This window comes from Octodon degus, unplaced genomic scaffold, assembly GCF_000260255.1.
Source record: "Octodon degus isolate 3935 unplaced genomic scaffold, OctDeg1.0 scaffold00016, whole genome shotgun sequence".
Lineage (NCBI taxonomy): Eukaryota > Metazoa > Chordata > Mammalia > Rodentia > Octodontidae > Octodon > Octodon degus.
Genome location: NW_004524592.1, coordinates 1,298,348 through 1,317,199, shown reverse-complemented (window position 1 = coordinate 1,317,199; position 18,852 = coordinate 1,298,348). Strand labels below are relative to the sequence as shown.

At 37.1% G+C, this 18,852-nt stretch overlaps 1 protein-coding gene across 2 annotated transcripts in view; it reads right to left on the bottom strand.

Annotated features, from left to right (window-relative positions):
• Abca12 (ATP binding cassette subfamily A member 12) overlaps positions 1 to 18,852 on the bottom strand; it is a 187,154-nt gene that overhangs the window by 38,887 nt on the left and 129,415 nt on the right. Inside the window, exons 21-29 of one of the 2 annotated variants that reach the window (XM_004626594.1) lie at positions 18,494 to 18,673; positions 15,788 to 16,103; positions 13,717 to 13,831; positions 7,619 to 7,948; positions 5,211 to 5,280; positions 4,987 to 5,121; positions 3,274 to 3,420; positions 2,177 to 2,363; positions 74 to 292 (exon numbers count right to left, since the gene is read on the bottom strand). In XM_004626594.1, the coding sequence (XP_004626651.1) occupies positions 74 to 292; positions 2,177 to 2,363; positions 3,274 to 3,420; positions 4,987 to 5,121; positions 5,211 to 5,280; positions 7,619 to 7,948; positions 13,717 to 13,831; positions 15,788 to 16,103; positions 18,494 to 18,673 (1,699 nt within the window). Of the gene's footprint in view, positions 1 to 73; positions 293 to 2,176; positions 2,364 to 3,264; positions 3,421 to 4,986; positions 5,122 to 5,210; positions 5,281 to 7,618; positions 7,949 to 13,716; positions 13,832 to 15,787; positions 16,104 to 18,493; positions 18,674 to 18,852 lie in introns of both variants that reach the window. The other variant, XM_004626595.2, reaches the window with a different exon arrangement.

The window sequence follows — 18,852 nt, the reverse complement described above, 5'->3', positions numbered from 1 at the left end:
AGGAGGAGGAGGAGGAGGAGGAGGAAGAAGAGGAGGAGAAGCAGCTCATGTTCTTGCTCCTGGCATGACTCACTTTTTCACTTCTTCGTGGAGCTGTTTCTTAGTCCAGTGAGGAACTTTGATGGAGCCATACAGAAGAAGGTGTTCCTTAGTCGTGAGGTAGCTGAACAGAACATCGTGCTGCATGCATACTCCCATGCTTTTCCGCACAGCATCTAGGTCTGTTTTAATATCTTTGTCATACACAAAGATAGTACCAGCAGAGGCACCAAACAGCCCAGTTAGCATAGAGCTGGAAATGAAGAAACACAATAAATTGGACACAGACCAGGCATTAAAGCTAGGTATTGATAGTAAATTTAGCTCATTTGTTAGAAAAACATGTTATAGTGCATCTCTTCAGAGAGGCTCATAAGTCTCAAATTTATATCCCTAGTCCAGAATCCATCACTTAGTTCTAGGCATGTTTTGTTCATGCAACAAACAATGTCTCCATAAGATGCCTGCAGGTCCTCTAATTCAACAGGATCTTTGGCTTTAGCCACATTTTCATTGATTTGATTTCTTTCCTTATGTAATAAATTCACATCCTGGATATACAGGCCAGAAAATGAGAATGCATCTTTACATGCTCCTCCTATATTGGTGTACTAACTCCATTCATATTTTTTCCTTTTCACAGCCACCAAGACCATGTGCCCAGCCCATGGCTACAAGCTCCTCACTCTTCTTCCCATAGAGTCCCAATCTCTATGCCATGTCTGTAGCTTACCACCTAGATAATTGCTAGTAGTCTTTCAAGGATGGCTTAATATGATTCTCCTCTCTCCATTACAACACAAGGTCCATGGAGAAGAGAAACAATCTGCTTTCTTACCACTGTCAGCACTGACCAAGGATCTTGTCATGAATACTTTTGGATTAAAATAGGGAATCAATACAATATCTTATTTTCTCATAAAATTAATTGAAATGAAAATACACATTTTCTTCTTTAAAGTTTATATACAGAACTATAAAATGGGCATTCTCAACTAAAATTATAGTCTCTTTAAACATCTTCCCTTCCTTTTTTTACTGTACTCTGATTTCTCACTGGGAGTATTGTCTTTTAAGCAATGTATTCTTAGCAGAGAGCCAGTTCTGATTTTAAAGAGATCATGTAAATAACAAGAACTGTATGTTCAATTTTTCATTACTATCCTCTGTGTTCTTCTGTTCACAAAAATATTAATGCCATTATTTTTTTAGTCACTGACCTTATTCATGATGATTAAAAATAAGATGTGCAACACCTAACACACTTTTGTAAACAAATCTGGGACATAAGTGACAAATTAGCACCAACTAAGCAAAGGTGGAGCATTGGAGACAAATCTCAAAAAAAATCAGAAAATGTCATTTTTACGACATCTGAATCTCCATTCTGACAGAGGAAAATACTACTGAAGTGAAAAGTGAGAAAGAATAGCCCATGTACTGATCCATATCTGGTAATTCTTTTGTCTCCTTATCAATCAAAACAATGGTTTCCCGTGGCTGGGGATATAGCTCAGTTGTACAGTGCCTAGCTGGTAAGTGGGAGATCTTGAGTTTAATTCCAGTAGAAAGAAAAGAAAAAAAAGAAAAGAAAGAAAGACAAGGCTTTCCTGTGATAGACCACTTAGGCTTGTGTGTGATCATACTAGCACGTGCAAATGCAAACTTATATATGGGCCAGGATAGAATCTCAAACAAATTAAATAGATGTAATGCACAGCACAGTACAAATTTGTGGAGGTGAAGGATGAATCCAAAAGCAGATGTTCTCTTAGAGACAACACTTCCCAGTGAGCCCTCACCAATAGTCTTTGCCTAAGAATGTGAATTAAATATTTTAGAGCTTGCTGTTCTCTTAAGACATGCCAGTAATATTTACTTTTCAAAGGAAACTCTTTATTTAAAAATACTTGTACTAAATTAAAAATTTTAAGATCCTTTGGGTGGACCAGCACTTGGTGGACAAAAGAAGGCTATCATCTAGTGGGCTCTGCTGGGCCTTTGCACTGGCAGTTGAGGACTTCTCCTTTAGATGCACTCCATAGCATGTGTGTTGCATCATGTTACTTCATCTGGAAAGGTAATGACTTTATTTCAATACTGTGCTTGTGATTTTAAGCATTGAAAAGTAGCATACATGGTTGTAGTTTTTCCAGCTCCATTCGGTCCCAGCAATGAAGTAATATGCCCTTCATAAAAATTCAGATTGAGGTTATTAACAGCAACTTTTGTGCCATAGATCTTTGTTACTCCGTGCAGGGCAACTCCGATTGGGAGGTCTTTTGGTTCTGGCTCAATGTTGGAGGGAAACATGTGTTCAGGGCCTGAGGAGAAATCAAAGGAACAGTTATAAGTTCACTAGTAAGAAAGTACAGCTAGAGCTAGACTTTCTTTAATTAAAAATGGAAGACTATAAATACAGTCTTCCAAGTTAGAAAAAATAGGCAGAAACAAATGATTTATGACACATCTCAGCCTCCTTCACACTTGGCTACAAAATAAAGGGATGTAGAAAATCAGTCTCTAAAGCTTGTATGAGCCTTCTCTGTTGGTAAAAGCAGTTCTATGTTCTCCTTTAATCAACAGATCTTAAATATTTTTAAGTCTAAGACTTGTTCCTGGATTGTGCAGATAATATCAATTTATGGAATAAATGATGACAAGTTGTGATTTCCGGTAGCAAGTAGAGCTCAGATCTCAGGCTTACAGACTCCAGTTAGCTAGCTGCTGCCTGCATCCCCTCAGGCAACACTGAAGGGACCACCTGCATGGTCATGCTTACATGCCTACATGCTTTGCAAGGATGACATCACTCATCCGATGTCAGGAGGACCTGAGTTCTGAACTGTTTTTCTAGTATCAGTAACAGGTTATGCTAAATTACCTGGATTTGTTACTTGGTTACTCCTTCTGACTGGCAGCAGATGGCTAGAGTTAAAGGTACAAATTGTGGCTGAGGAACAAAATTTTTCTCTGTGTGAGTCTAACTGGACCACAAAGGAAAACTATAATCTTGGCCTAATTGGCACCATATGCTAACCAACTGAGCTAATGAGCCCAGAAAAAGCCACAATTAAATCCCCAAAAGAGTCCAAACACATATGTGTGGACATATTCATCCATGACTAAAAGGATCATTTTGCCATTTAGAGAAGCATAACTAAAAGTAGTAGTCATGCAATTTTTATATCATTTCTCTTATAATAAAGAATGGTATTAACCTACTCATCTTACTGGCAGATGGGTTGGTGTTCTGCATCATGATATTGGTAAACATAAGGCCATTGCTTTTCTCACGCTTCACCTCTGCACATCCAAACCGCTCCTTCCAATAGGAAGGAAGAATTGGAAAATACCACGGAGCAGCCATACCATATGTTCCTGTAATAAAATGTATTAGGAGAGGTGATTAGTGATTGACTTTTAACGTTAAGCATCAGAAATGAAGCTATGTATGGTTCAGGAGTTTCTTTCTTTCTTCAATACTGTATAAAGCAGGTGGCCTCCATCTTCAGAGCAGAGTAAGAAAGCTTTCTTTTAGAATTAGGGTCACTGAGATAGTGTTAATTGTCATGAAATTCATTCATGTTAAGTGTATAGTAACATGAATTATTAGTAAATTTACAAAGCTATGGAAGCATTACCACAAACACTTATTAGAATATCTCTATAACTGCAACACGCAATCTCATGCCCTTTGTAGAGAATCTCTGTATGCACCCCAAGTCCCAGGCCACCATTGATCTGCTTTCTGTCTGTCTATACAAAGAGTGACTGAAATATATGGCAAATTAAAAAAAAACACTTATTGCAAATGGGAACACATAAATAATGGGGAGATGGGGAAGGGAAAGAGAAAAAGATGTACATGTACATGTACCAACTCCCCACCATGCATGTCATCATGTACTGTAAACATATACTAATATTAATACAAAAACTTTAAAAGTTATCATGGTAAAGACACATTGGTGTCCAGCCCCCTCAAAAGTATTCCCATTGCCCAGCTGTTTATCCCATCATTCAGACACTTCTGAAGCAGTTTGAACAGCCTCCTTTCACATCTTTCGGCGGTGAAAACATGGTGAATGCATGTGTTGACTGCTATCCAAGAGAAAGGCAGGCTTGCCAAAACATGAGCTAATCTACCTCAGCTGTCCTATTCAAAAGATCTGGCACTGAGCAACTTCTGTCTGTTTCTCAGTCAAGAGGACACTATGAAAGATAAACATTTTGAATCAACTGGGAACACTCAAGCAGCTACGATGGTACCACTGAAGCCATCATGAAAGGAACGTCCAGAGCTGCTCCAGAAAATTGAAAGGAGGATAGTGTGAGTGTGCTCAAAGTGAGAGACAGTATTTTGAGATGGATTCTTATTTAAGTGCACACTGTATTTTTTGGTCATACCGTGTCCTCATCTTTTATGGAAATTCTATAGGGCACAGGGCAACCCACTATAGTACCCGTCTGTCCCTCTCTTGGACAGAAGCTTTCTTCCCCTCCCCAATAATATATTCTGCTCTTAAACTCAAAAAACAAAAAGAAAAGAAAAATTTCTGTGCAAGTGAAACTAAAAACAGCAGCAAAATGTACAAATATAAACATACTTAATTTAAAAATAAACATATAAGCATGGTATAGAGGATGGTTATTTGAACTCCAGGAGGGGAGCACAACTGATCTACTAGAATCTGGTTATTTCTCCTTAGATTTAGGAAAGTTAGCCATTGCCTTTCAATACGTCACACTCCTATTGACTGGTCACTATACTGTGCTCCCTTCATTTAGAAGCGTATCTATCAGGGAATTCATCAGTATATTATAGTTTGGGGGCTTGGGGCAGTTCTTTTTGGATATTTTGCCTGGCAAATTGACTATTAGAATGTGTATACAAGCTAACTTGTGATGATGATACTCATGTATCCATAAGAATTGCACTCATACCTGGGAAAACGTTCCTGATGTACCAAGCAATAAAGAAGTAGATGAAAGAGTCAGCGAGGATTAGACAACATAGCCAGCCGAAAGATGTGGTGTCATCCTGCACTGGGGAGCTGTACATATTTTCCCACTGGAGGCCTAAAAAATTGAACACAGATACTTGTTTCTCTGTGACATGTGTTGCAGTTTGTGAAAGATAAAATTCAGTTTTAAAGATGTGAACCTACCAATGCCTTGCTCCTCATATCGTGCAATATATTGGCTTGCATAACTGAAAGCTGTTGGGGACAGCAGGCTCTGGGAAGAAAATAAAGAGGCATGGTTGTGCTAGTAGGTATCATACATTTACTCTACTATAAACCAAGTAGTGACTATGTCAGATATTTATATAGCCAAAATTGATGTTCACTGTCCAAGTTGATTTAAAAATACAAAGATCCCTTTATCAAGCATTCTACAATTCTTAAAAATGAGAGAGAGAGAGAGAGAGAGAGAGAGAGAGAGAGAGAGAGAGAGAGAGAGAAGAAAGCACAAACAGAAAAATCACAGTGATGAATAATTATTAAAAATTCAAAACATATGTAAAATTATTAAATGCTGCTCAGAAACTTATAAAACAGGTAATTACAGAATAACTGTTTTAAGATTAAAATGAAAATACTATGGGGCAGAAGATGATGTTTTCATCATAAATTTATTTCAGGTAATAGAAGCATTGGGAATAAAAATATTGTAAAATATCAATTGATTAAATAGTGATAATTTGTATAAGTATTTAAATTTTGTTTAAACCCAAGGAAGTCACTGGTGAATGAATGTTACTCATCACTATTTCCATAAAAAGCAAAATCTTAATAGGATGAGATTTACTTCTGCCTTCTACATTTCAAAATCAGTAATCATAATTCTTAAATTAATTTAGTGCTTTTTAATGAAGAAGTCAGAAAAGAATTCTGTGTTTATTATGTTTTGGGTTATTTTTTCTCTCTTTTTTTTCATGCAGGGTCTCAATACATAGCCCAGACTCGTAGTGATCCTCCTGATTTCTGCCTCCCTAGTGCTGGGATTACAGGTGCATGCCACCACATCTGGAGTCCATCGCTGGCTCAGTACACCCAAGGGTGGGGCCAGCACAGCATTCAGAGCCAGGGATCGAACCCTGGCCCCTGTGCTTACCTAAGCAAGCGTTTAGTCCACTGAGCTATACCGTCAGCCCTCTGAGTTTATAATATACTTTCAAGGCATTTGTCTTTATGCTTGTCTTCTATATATTATACTATGAAGACCAAAATAATTATTCATATATGAGAATAGTTTCAATATCACAGCTTCCAAGATGTTTAAGGAATTGGGCCATGGAGGAATCTGAATTTCTCACTATCTCTAATCCATGATATATTTCATTGTGACAGTTAAGGTGGATTGTTAATGTAATAGGCTTAGGAGCCACTCAAGACTAATGCAGCAAGTGGGAGAGGGAGGAAGAGATGAAGAAGAGAGGAGAGAGATGAGGAGAGGGAAAAGGAGGGAAATACAAGAGAGTAGACAAGAGAGGAGAGGAGGGGAGAAAAGGGGAGGGAAGGGGAGGAGAGAGGAGGAGAGGGGAGAGGAAGGAGGGGAGAGAGTAGAAGACAAGCATGACCTTGGGTCCCATACTTCCTCTCTTCGGTAGCTGTCCCTGTTCCACTTTCCCACAGCCATAATGTAAGCCCCACCAAGCCTTTCCACTGAGATGGTCCCCTTTTGGAGCCAGCCTGCCACAGAAACTTGATCCAAAATAAACCCTTCCTCAGGGCTGGCCAAATAGCTCAGCAGATTAAAGTGCCTGCAAGCAGGCACAGAGGCCAGGGGTTTGATCTCTGGGCCTGTTGTGCTGGCCCTGCCCCTGGGGCATGCTGCGATGGTGAATAAGACAGGGAATGGTGGTGGCAGTGCCTGTAATCCTCTCTTGGGAGGCTGTAAACAGATGGGTCACTGCAAGTCCGATGAAGTAGTGAGACCCTAAACACCCTGTAGGCCCTTCCCTAAAAAACTAAAAAAATAAAATAATAATAATAATAATCAAAACAAACCCTTTCTCTTTTAAGTTCTGTATGTCCAGTTTGTGCTCCCAGCAATGAAAGGTTGGCTGTTAAATCTACTATTTCTTAAGGAATTCTTCCTTTTTTTTCAGTGTATTTAGTATAGGGTCTACAGGGCCTCACTGCACAGATTGGACGTGTAGTCATCCTCCTGTTTTCAGTCTCCCAAGCTCTGGAATTACAGGAGCGTGCCATCACACCCAGTCTCAGTCACCTTCTCAGCAAGCCCTGGGGGCAGGGCCAGTGCAGTACACCTGGGATTGTACCGTGTCCCTGAGTCTGCCTAAGCAGGCACTTTAATATGCTGGTCTATCTGGTAGGCCCAAGGAATTATTTCTTTACTGCATCACTTACTATAGTAATAGGACACTGCCTTACCCTTGTACAGTATACAATGATGGTTATGTGTGGGGGTATTCTTAAGATAGTTACATTTATTTTGCTACCACCAAATTTTTTAATTGAAAAACATTCACTGGCAGTTGGCAGACCTCGAAGCAAACAAAAAAGAACCCATTCATCTCCCATATTAGCCATTCTGATAGATGACTCACCACAAAAACTTTCATTACATAGCTCAGCTCATCCTCAATCGTAATCAGAACAATAAATGGAAAAAAGGCAATGACGTAGATGAGGCTGCCAATGAGAGCCGCAATGTTGGTGTTGTTGAAGAAGACACTGATAAGGTAGCTCATCGCAATAACTGAGAAACTGTAGTCCGAAAAATACAGGAACAAAATGAACCCGTCTGTTTTAGGAAGAATATTGCCAAACTTGAGTATAATGATGAGGATTGTGATGGTGACGAGTAGAAATCCAACGCTCTCGATAAGCCAGGCAAAAAAGTGGCTGCAGGAGTTCACACCCATCATCTTCATGTACTGTAGGGGAGAGAAAGTGTTAGCTGCTTTTTCTAGACTCAGATATAACAATTACTTTTGCATTATGCCAAAATGGTCCCCAAATCTCCATACATACATATGGAACAGTTTAATGATTTATATAAATCAAGTTCATTTGCCCATGCTTGCTCTGTGAAAAATGACTATATGAGCCCATGTTGGGGCTTCCAAATGCCACCAAAACATCAATGGCTTGGATGGTGAATCATTTCTTTAAAAAAGAAAAAAAATGACCTGTAGGGTGGAGGATATAGCTCAATGGTAAAGCATTTGTCTGGCATGCTCCAACTCTTGACTTTGACTCCCAGCATCACCACAAACACCACTATAACCATCCACCCCTAAAAGTTCCATTTTTTAACTGTTTATACCTGGTATATTCAGATTAAACTAATGTACAATAGATGATCAAATTTATTGTGTTTATGCAGAATTTTACAACATGAAATTGTTATTTTTGCAAGCATGATATTTTAAGCTGGTGAAAATACACACATGATTTAACTTCAGGTTGAGTTTAAGGGTTAAAATAATATAAATCCCCAATTTGGGCTTTTTTAACTAAACATTAATGAGCAACTCAATGTTTGCATTTCTGAGAGAACTAGAATATACATATTCGCTAAGAATTTAAATCATGGAAGCTTTGAAAGGAGAACCTCTGCCTTGAGATGGCACTTTGAGATTCTTACCATTCACAGGGAATTAAATGCAGATTTGCCATTCTTATTTTCCGAAGACATTCACCTAAAATGAACTAGGATATCTGAGATACTCAATGTCTCCTTCCCGAGTCATATAACTTAGTGATACACCCAAGGTCAAGGCATTCCGCCACTATGGAAAGATAAAGCAGCAGGATCTGTCTGTGTACTAACTCAAAAGATTCCAAAAGGACTATAGAGACCCTTAGACCTGGATTGTCTTAAATTTGGTAACACCTGGTAACTTGTAGTTATCTGAATATCCTGGTTTGTAGTTTTAGAAATGCATGATTAATATGAAGTTTATGAACCCAATATTTTGTTTTTAAAAAGAATTCAAAAAGTGCTCTATTAACAGCCTTATAACACTCTTTGGGCAGAATCAAGGATTCTTCAATCTTTGGTTAGTTCTAACTTGTTTAGAAAAATAACAGTAGCAACAGGGTATGCACTGGATCTTTTACTCTACAAGCAAATATAGTGATTTTACTTTCTTCCTTTCTTTTTCTTTTTTTGCAACTTATCACATTTTGATAATGCTCCTACTCTTGTTACCATGGAGACAGCTACCTGACTGCCAACAGTCTAAGCTATGGGCCTTAAGTTAATCACTGCTGAGAGAAAGCCTGTGACTTTTCCTCTTAACTTTACCCTCTTTCTCACCTTCTCTCCCCTCTGCTTTTCTCCTCCTCAACTGTTCCTCCTTGCAATAAAGAGTCAATGTATATTTCCACAGATATGAAAATGTGGGTCAAAGTAACGAATGTGCGTAGAGCAAAAATTCACTATGTAAAGATTACACCCAATTACTCGCTATTATTGAAAACAAAATCACATTTTGATGGGCCAAAGTGTTTCATAAATCTTATCCCATAGAGTCCTTCCCTATTTCCCACCCAGTTTGAGAAAATCATTGTATCATTTTCAATGACTACAACTTAGAGACACGTATCACTTCCAAGGTGACACATATCATAAATTAGCTCTTTATTTGTCCTTCCTACTATTCATATTTTGAAGTTTTTACTGAGTTATAGCTTCTTGAACATAATTAAATGGTGTCATATGGACCCACAGAGTACACCACTTAATTTCATGTGACTAATAAAAAAGATCATGCCTTAGCTGCAAAAAATATTATGGGGACAATGCAGTAGATTTCACAAGGTGATTGTCAAGTGTCCGGGATGTATAAACGCCACATAAAGCTGATGTCATGGGTCTATGCATGATTTTCTTTCCTACAATTGACAGCAACAGTATAAAATGTTTGTATGCCTAGAATTTCCCTCCTGATAGACTCTTGAGAAGCTAATTTAGCAAGTTAAAAGACCAGGACTAAAAGTGTTCCTTGAAATACTTTAGAAATTTTTGAGACTTAATGAAATTCCTATTCTCAAGAACTGCTAAAACTTGGAGACTGATCATTTTGCTCTTCGCTAAAACAGGCTAAGTTAGGTACTTGCAAGAGCAGTCACTGCTTCACACTCTAGAATGAAATTTCAGTGTTAATCGCTAGGATTTCATGCTGTGAGAACAGGTCCTATCTACAGAGAGAGAGAGAGAGAGCAATGAGAGCATCTAAGTCATCCATAAATTATGCAGACTTACTGCCAACTTTGTGGGAACCAGCAAGACCAAGCCTGCTGCTGGAAAGAACCACAGAGACTGGCTGGCTATGCTTGCTCAGATGCCATTAGCTCCTCCTCAAAGTGACAGGTGTCAGGTGCCAGCTTTGCAATCAAAGAGTCACTTGTCCCAAGCCTCCCAACCCTGCCAGAGCAACTCATCAATATCTGATAACTGGCTGCCCATGGGAAACCTCGCTGCATAGTGGTCAGCGTCAGCCCCAGTTTACAGCAGGAAATTTAACAAATGAGCTTCTATAAGATTTTGGGTGAATGTGTTGCCACATTCATGACAGGCTTACACACAGAAAAATATTAATATAGCAAAAGTCATAAATATCTGCATATTTACTTGATAACAATGTCATTCAACTCAATAAACTGATCAAGTACTAATTCATAAGAAATAATCTCATTTTCTACTTCAATTTTTAAAATTCTCTTAACCAATGTCCTTTTGGTAAGATATTGTGATCCTTATTTGTGATGTCCCAAATTTCACCTAATGAGATTGATAGTGTATATCAGGGAAACATAAACAGTAGTTTAATGTGAAGCTACAAAGAACTAGAACTCCTTCCATAATTCCTGTTGACAGCGCACACATCTTAGGTCACCTGTCTGAACTGAGAGAACTCGAAAGTCCTATCTCCAATTGAATATTAACACTAAAAAATCCATGACTAGGCTGTTAGATCAATAAATAAGTGAAAGCATGAAATATGAAAATGATAAAAAATAATTTTCTCTATATGTTATTAAAATATCAACATTTTAGAGCTTTAAGGCAAAGAATAGAGACCAAAGTTCACTTGAAAAGCAACTTAACACATTTTTCTTACCTACAAGCTTAATTTCAAAAATAAACTTATTAGCCATTAGAGTTCATGCTAATTTCATAGGTAAAAGGAAAGGAATCACTAGAGTCATACCACAACAATATCAAAGATTAATGGCTGTACTGAGATAGCAACTAACTTGGTTCTTTTGCCCAGATTTCCCAATAACTACAGAAAGAGATAGACAGTGATTTTCTTTACTTTTTTGATTTAATTTGAATGAGAAAGAAATAGAAAATTGGCACATTTATTGTAGCTGAATATAAAATATAGAATTAAGAAGTGATTTTGAACCTCTGGTACACTGGGAGATTATCTATTATCATCGTCAAAAGTCCTTAAAAGTCTTATGATGTTGTAGTAGGATCACAGAAGTAAAAGATGAATTGAATGTTGAGATAGTGAAGTTCAGTTCAAACATCCACTAGGTACATAGTCCTCAGCAGGTTCACTTGTCACCTTCAGTGCTAAGCTTTTTCATCTTTAAGGAGGTTAAATGTGAACTGTGGGTGTAGAGCGGGGCGGGGCAGGAAGCCCTGGGGACACAGTCCAGTCATGCCACGCCCACTACCTCTGACAATTCATTTCACAAATACAGTGTTTTCCTTTGAATTTAGAAAACTGTTGAGTTTAAGATGTGCCATTATTTTACATGCCACTAAAAAGAAAAATCATCCCCAGGTAAATCATGACACTGTCACACGCACCCCAATTTTGGAAGCCTTGAAGTATCTTAGAATTGATAAAATATGGATAGTACATATAACTAATTGCCTTCTCTCTCTTGAGAGATATCTATCCTGGAAATATAATACTGAATGCAATCTAGGTAGAAAAAGAAAAAAACACCCAGGGAGTTTAAGGTATTGACCCCTAGCGCACATGCCAGTCGAATCAGAAGATGCAAATCCTGATACCCTGATTCTAGGTTCCATGGATTTCCCACTACGTGACTCTGACTCCAAGAGTAGATAGTTAAAATTTATACATGGATGCTTAACAAATGCAGATTCAGGGGCTAGCAAACAGAAACTGGTTCACTGACATAAAAAATATATATTTGTTACATTTTAAGAATGAGAAAGGACACCATTATGCCTTAACAATTTTTGGTGGCATGAATAAATGCATTCGAAGAGCACTATATTGTAACACATGATAATATAATGTGTATAAATTATATAAACATGCATATATGTTAGACTTACTTATATGTGTATACAGATACATGTATGGTTATGTTTACTGATTGTAGTAATATTTTTTAGGTAAAGGTTTATTTTGAAGTAGAATTGAACTAAGGTTCTATTACAGTTTTCTACTTCAAAGCATTCTTTTCATCCTTTCATCTTTTCATCCTCACTTCTAAGTATCAGGAACCTGAGAAAGATATATAAGGTAGGAGTTTACAACCAAATGAAGGTCCAGGGGATGGATTCAAGTTTTCAAGCTAGGATTAGGAGCCCACTGCACACAGTCCTGAATACAACAGGGGCCAAACCAGTTGAGATGTTTACCAAATGGTAACAGAGATATAAAAACGTGGCTATGAAGATTGACTGGAATTTAAACAGAAAAAGTAAGAAATGGAGCTGCAAACACTGCCATGACCCTGAAAGCCTAGTGCTGAACTGACAGAAGTAGAAAGAAACATCTTTTGCTTTACAAGGAGAAATAGTGACTGCCTAAAAGCATCGGGTATGTCTGTAAAGTACAAGTGGATGAACAGGTTATTCTAACCTCATGATTTCACTCCCTCAGCCAGGTCTTGCAGTAATTATTGTGCCCTAGTTTTGAAATGGTTTGGCTTCCTTCCTACTCCATAAGAGAGTATAAGAATAGTCTCATTATGGCCTGGATAGATAAAATAGTATCTATTCAAATATAATCTAACACTGCACAATGCTTTATCATATGTTCTGAAAAGAAGCAGGATTTTTTGGATTTGAGGTTAAGGTCAAAGAACATGCCCAAAGACAGATTATTCTTTATGCTCTTGGTCTTGTCTTCCATCATTATAGTATTATGAAGCCAATCACTAGCATAACATGAGATTCTTCAATTCCATAAATGAGGCGTCACGGGGAAACTGAGAAGGTAACTGAAGGAGACAAGATATATGGGAAGAGAATTTTCTCCTTGAAAGCTGAAATAAGCCCCATGTCTGTACCTGCATCTATTTCTGTAGCTATATCTATATTTGCACTGGCTTAGTTACCATGCTAACAATATTTCTGCCTTAATAATCATTACTGACATTATTTAAAATCTTTTGTTAGAGTCTTTATTCTATAGATAATTTCTTAGGCACAAAATTATTGTTAGGATAAGTACATTCGTGTTTTATTTCAGATTATTCAGATTTTTCTCCTCAAAAAGACTTATTAAATAACTTTCATCATTTTATGAAGAAACAAAGTAAAACTGCCTCTGTGATTTGTAAAGTGTTTGTCTTTTATCTAATTCACAAGGTATGGGTTAAGCTTTCTGTGTTTGGATAGACATAATGAAAATCATAATAATGAACAGATCTATTCATAGGATGTATTCATAATAAGAAAAGATTTTTAACCTACCTCATGAAGCCGGAGGTCTTTCTCATAAACAAGCTTTTTTACAAAAACGGCTATAAATACAACCCAGGCAACCATGAGCACAATCGGAAGAGAATAAGAGACACTGGTTAAGAAGCTGTAAAAAATAAAATAAAATAAAATAAAATAATCAAGTGACTATAATGAATGTCACTCTTGTAGATTGTAATACAGATATAAATCACAAACTCGCCTTACATTCAAACTATACCCCTGTTCAGAAATTGAGAATAATTATCAATATTATCATAATATTCATGAAGTGGGAAGCTGACTTAACAATGGACCCATAATTTTCTTGCTGCAATTTTGCAAGACTGAAACCATAACTCTGAATTGTTAGATAAAATTGCTTTGCTGTTGAAATTATTTTTTAAAAAACATCTTACTTGAGAAAATAATTATTATGTAGCTACAATTACAAAGCTCAAAACTATCTAAATTAAATTCTTATCTAAAAGGGAGACTTATATTAGATGATGATTTGTTTATCTAACTACAAAATTACTGTTTTTATCTATTCTTAGGAATTTCATAGTTATTATTAAGCTAAAGTTCCCAAAATGCAACCTAAACATTCGTTTTAAAATGGAGACAAAGAATTTGGAGTGCCCAGACGAATCCAAGGAGCTGTATTATACATGAGATAGAAATGCTTTTTTTATTTTTTATCTTTTATTTTTTTGTCTTTTGAGACAGGGTTTCTCAATGTAGTTCAGGTTGGCCTTGAAACTCACTTTGTAGTTCACTGTGGCCTAGAATTCACAGCTATCCTGCCTCAGCCTCCCAAGTTCTAGAATTATAGGCATTCACCACCATACCCAGCAAGAAATGTCTTTTTTTTTTTTTTTTTTTAAGTAATGTGATAAAAAAGTAGAGGGCAATTGGAAGACTTCATCAAGGCCCAAAGTATTTTTGAGTGGTCACCCCAGGGGGCCTAAAAGTTTAGATGTAGTGATTCTCAAGGCTGATGACGCATAAGAAGCACCTCTGAAACTTATTAAAACAGGTACCTGGGTGCCATCCATAAGCTTCTAATTAATTATATCAAGGATAAAGCCATCAATTAGCTTTTTAAACAACCTCCCAGGTAGTACTGCAGTTGCTGAGCCAAGAAGTCATAGATCTGACAACCACAACCCTTCTAAAACCTAAGGCTGAGGCCTTAGTTTTCAATGAAGCTACATTAATCTGTTTTGCTTCTGGGGCTCCATAGAAGCATTTACTTGGAGAAAGGTCCCATGGCTATTTCCTTTGTAATCCATAAGGCTGAAGAATTACCTTGAAGTTCCCAAGAAAAATGAAAATACTAACGAATCATGACCTCACTATCATTCATTGTCATTTCTCATGGAAAAATGTATACCCATCAGAGAGATGAGGTACTTGTGGTAGGAGACAAGTGGGATTGGGCTCATGTCATTGTTTGCTTATTTCTTTCCTGTGAAACTAGTAAGAGGTAGGCCTTTATAAACATTCATCAAATGAATTTCTTTTTGGATGAGGTCCACCCTTGATGTAGTTTCTGGCTCTAGAATTAGGCAAAAAAAAAAAAAAAAAAAAAAAAAAAGCCACTTGCTCATTAATACCAGTTCTCCTGTAATGTTGCTTCCAAGGTACTGTGTTTTTTTTAAAGGTTTTATAAAGGCTTGAAAAGAAAGTGTTCATCTTACAGTCAGAGGGATCAGTGTAGCATCAGCCTTATATCTTAGCATTTATGGGCTTCATTTTTATCTTCAAAGCAGGGAAAAAAAACATCTGTACCCACTTAAGTTAGAAAGTTTGCTGGGTACCACAAATAAAACATTTCACAGACAACGAAGTGTTTCTATGTGCATATAAACCTTATGCGGATATTTTATAAAAATGCAAAGTGCCATGATTTGTATTCTTTAAAGAAATATCCAGGAATGTATTATTTGAATTTCTAAGCCTATAACAAAGGTCTTCTGACTACTTCCTCTTTCACTTGCTATGTCTAAATGAATGAACAGAAGTAAGTTTTTAAAAAAGTGGTAGCTCATCAATAGCGGCTATGAATGTGCAGACTTACTTGTCTTTCATATAGCAGGGATAAGGAACTGCTTGAACCTGGACAGCTATTTCCTGTGAGTTTCTTCCTGTTTGCAATTCAATGATTGCTCTTTCAATACTATCCTGCAAATAAACAAAAGCCCTGCTGTAGATCTGGTTGTGTGATGGAGAATTGTGTGGCCCCGGAGCCCAAATCTTGGTTCTTATGCTTCTGGTGGTCTGGGAAGTCTTCAGACTCATGCGGATGGTGTATTTCACAACAGGAGGAAGAGAGACATTTTCAGAGTCATAGCCTCTGTGCCAACTTCTGTTAGAAGGAAGCTTAAAAATAACACCTAAAAATAAAATAGCAACAATAATGGAAAGGTTATTTTATGAGTGACATTACTCATTGTTCAGAGGGTTACACATAAGGGAAAGCCAAACAGCCACTTGAGTTAGTAAAGTCACAGCAGGTTCAGGCTCCTGTTTATAGAAAACATTGCTGATTGGAGGTGTCAAGCTCAGAGAGTCAAAGCTGAAGTTGAGGAATATAATCCACTAACTCAGTAGCTAGATCAACCACTTCACTCTAAACTAATCTTTGACATTTCTTTAAAAAAAAACCAAACAAACAAAAAACCCTACTTTTTTGTTTGTTTTTATTTTAAAGACAATTTAAAAAACATTAAAAAAATATAGAAATACAAAAGAAAATTTAGGAAATTAACAGTGGTTGTTATATTGCATACTGTTGTCTTCAGAATAGTTGTTCAGGTTACCAGATATAAGTATGCAAAATTGGTCAAAAATTTTTTTAAAGAAAAGAGCCGGCCAAATAGCTCAGTGGATTACAGCACCTGCAGGCAGGCACCGGGGCCAAGGGTTTGGTCCCGGGCTTGCTGTGCTGGCCCCACCGCAGGAGTGCACTGAGAGGGCAAATGAGACTGGGCACGGTGGTGCATGCCTGTAATCCCATTACTTGGGAGGCTGTAAACAAGAGAATCACTAGGCTTCTGATCTAGTAGTGAGACCCTGAACACCTTGTAGACCCTTCCCTAAAATACAGAAAAAAAACCTAAAATAAATAAAAACTTTTTTTAAAAAATGAGGATTAACTGTTCTTTTCAATAACCCAATAGAAATTAGTAGTACAATTATGTTAACTATTATTCATACACACACACACACACACACACACACACACACACATATATATCCTTCTTTCTTTCTTTTCTCCTTTTTATCATCTTACTTTTTCTTTCCTTTTGAACAGTTCCTTTCCCTTCCCAGTATCTATGCATCTTTCAGATTTTATTTACTCTTTCAGTTTTTTTATACTAGGGAAACAATACGATGTTTACACATACGGGTCTAATTCATTTCATATATGAGTGTGGTCTCTAGTTGTATTCATTTACCTATAAAAGCCTCGAGTTTATCCTTCCTTAGAGCTGAGTTATACTCCACTGTATAAAAATACCATATCTTTTTTATCCATTCCTCAGTTGCTGGGCTTTTTGTTTGTTTCTAAAATTTAGCTATGATAAATTATTCTGCTATAAACATGAGTGCACATATATTGGTGTAGTATGATGTTTCAGTTCTCCTGGAAAAATACCCAGAAGGGGAATAGTTGGGTTGAATGGACTTCTAATCCTTGTGTTTTGAGGAACCTCCACCTTGATTTCCAAGTGGTTGCACCAGTCGACATTCCTACCCACAGTGCAGAAGGGTCCATTTTTCCTCACAGCCTCTCCAGAATTTGTTACTGGTTGATTTTCTAATGACAACCATTCTTTCTGGAGTGAAGTGAAATCTCAGGGTTGTTTTAATTTGCATTGCTCTAATGACAATAATGTTGAACATTTTTTCGTTTTTTGCTATTTGCCTTTGTTCCTCTAAGAAGTGTATATTCATCTTAGATGCCCATTTTTAACTGGATCTTTGATTTTGAGGGACCAGATTTTTTTTTCTATACTTAGGACAGGGTCTACAGGGCCTCACTACATAGGTCGGGCTCAGTGATTCTCCTGTTTTCAGCCTCCCAAGTTCTGGGATTGTAGGTGAGCACCACCACGCCCACTCTCAATCTCTGTTTCAGTGTGCCCTGTGGGCAGGGCCCACATGACACATCAGGGATCGAACCCCGGCCGCTGCCCTCTGCCTAAGCAGGTGTTTTAGTCTGCTGAGTTGGGGGTCAGATTTTTTAGAAATTTTTTTACATGTTCTAGATATAAATCTTTTGTCTGAAGGACAGATAAAGTTATTTCACAATTCATGGGTTTGTTTTTACTCTTTTGGTGATTTCCTTTGACATGCAAAAATTTTTCAATAAGATGAGATCTCAGTTGTTGATTCATTGAAGTATTTCCCATGAGGTTTGGTTTTGTGCATGAACTCTCTGCCTATTACTATATCTTCAAGATTTCACTGAATCTACTGGAAGAGATAATGCTTCTTTTCAATTAATAATCTTGACTGATGATGAGGATAATTTTAATTATAAAATCTTCATTTTTGATTTGAAGTACACCAATGAAATCAGATATATGTTGAAGCCTCCTCAGACTTAGATAATCTGAATGAATGGTTGGCTACATGAAAGGTTCTCATTTATGAGGACATCAGAGAGGGTAATGACCTCTGGACTACTTTTCTGAGTTCTGGATGAAAGAGGTTAAAAAAAGAATTTGGCCAATTTTTGTACAAAGGGAAGCTCAAGTCCTAATAGAATAGCACTTACTTCCAAAGAGTTCATTGCTTTTGTAGAGCCTTTGAGCTTCCATCTCCATTTCATCTACAGTATTTGCTGCCTGAATACGATCATACAGTACACAAGAGGAAATATTTACTGTCAGAGAAGACAGCGTGTTCAGCTGATCGATGATGTCAATGTTGTTTTTTAATGTCAGCCTGAGAGTATCTACAGAACCAAGTAAAACAGATAGAAAATATTATAATGAGACAAAATACTGATTTTTTTTTTTTGCCAAAAGTTAAACAATACTACAAGTAATGAGATAATGTAGAATTTATTCTAAAAATATCCAGTATTCTATGCCAAGGTAAATATATCCAGTTCTGCAAGTATTCATTTAAGAC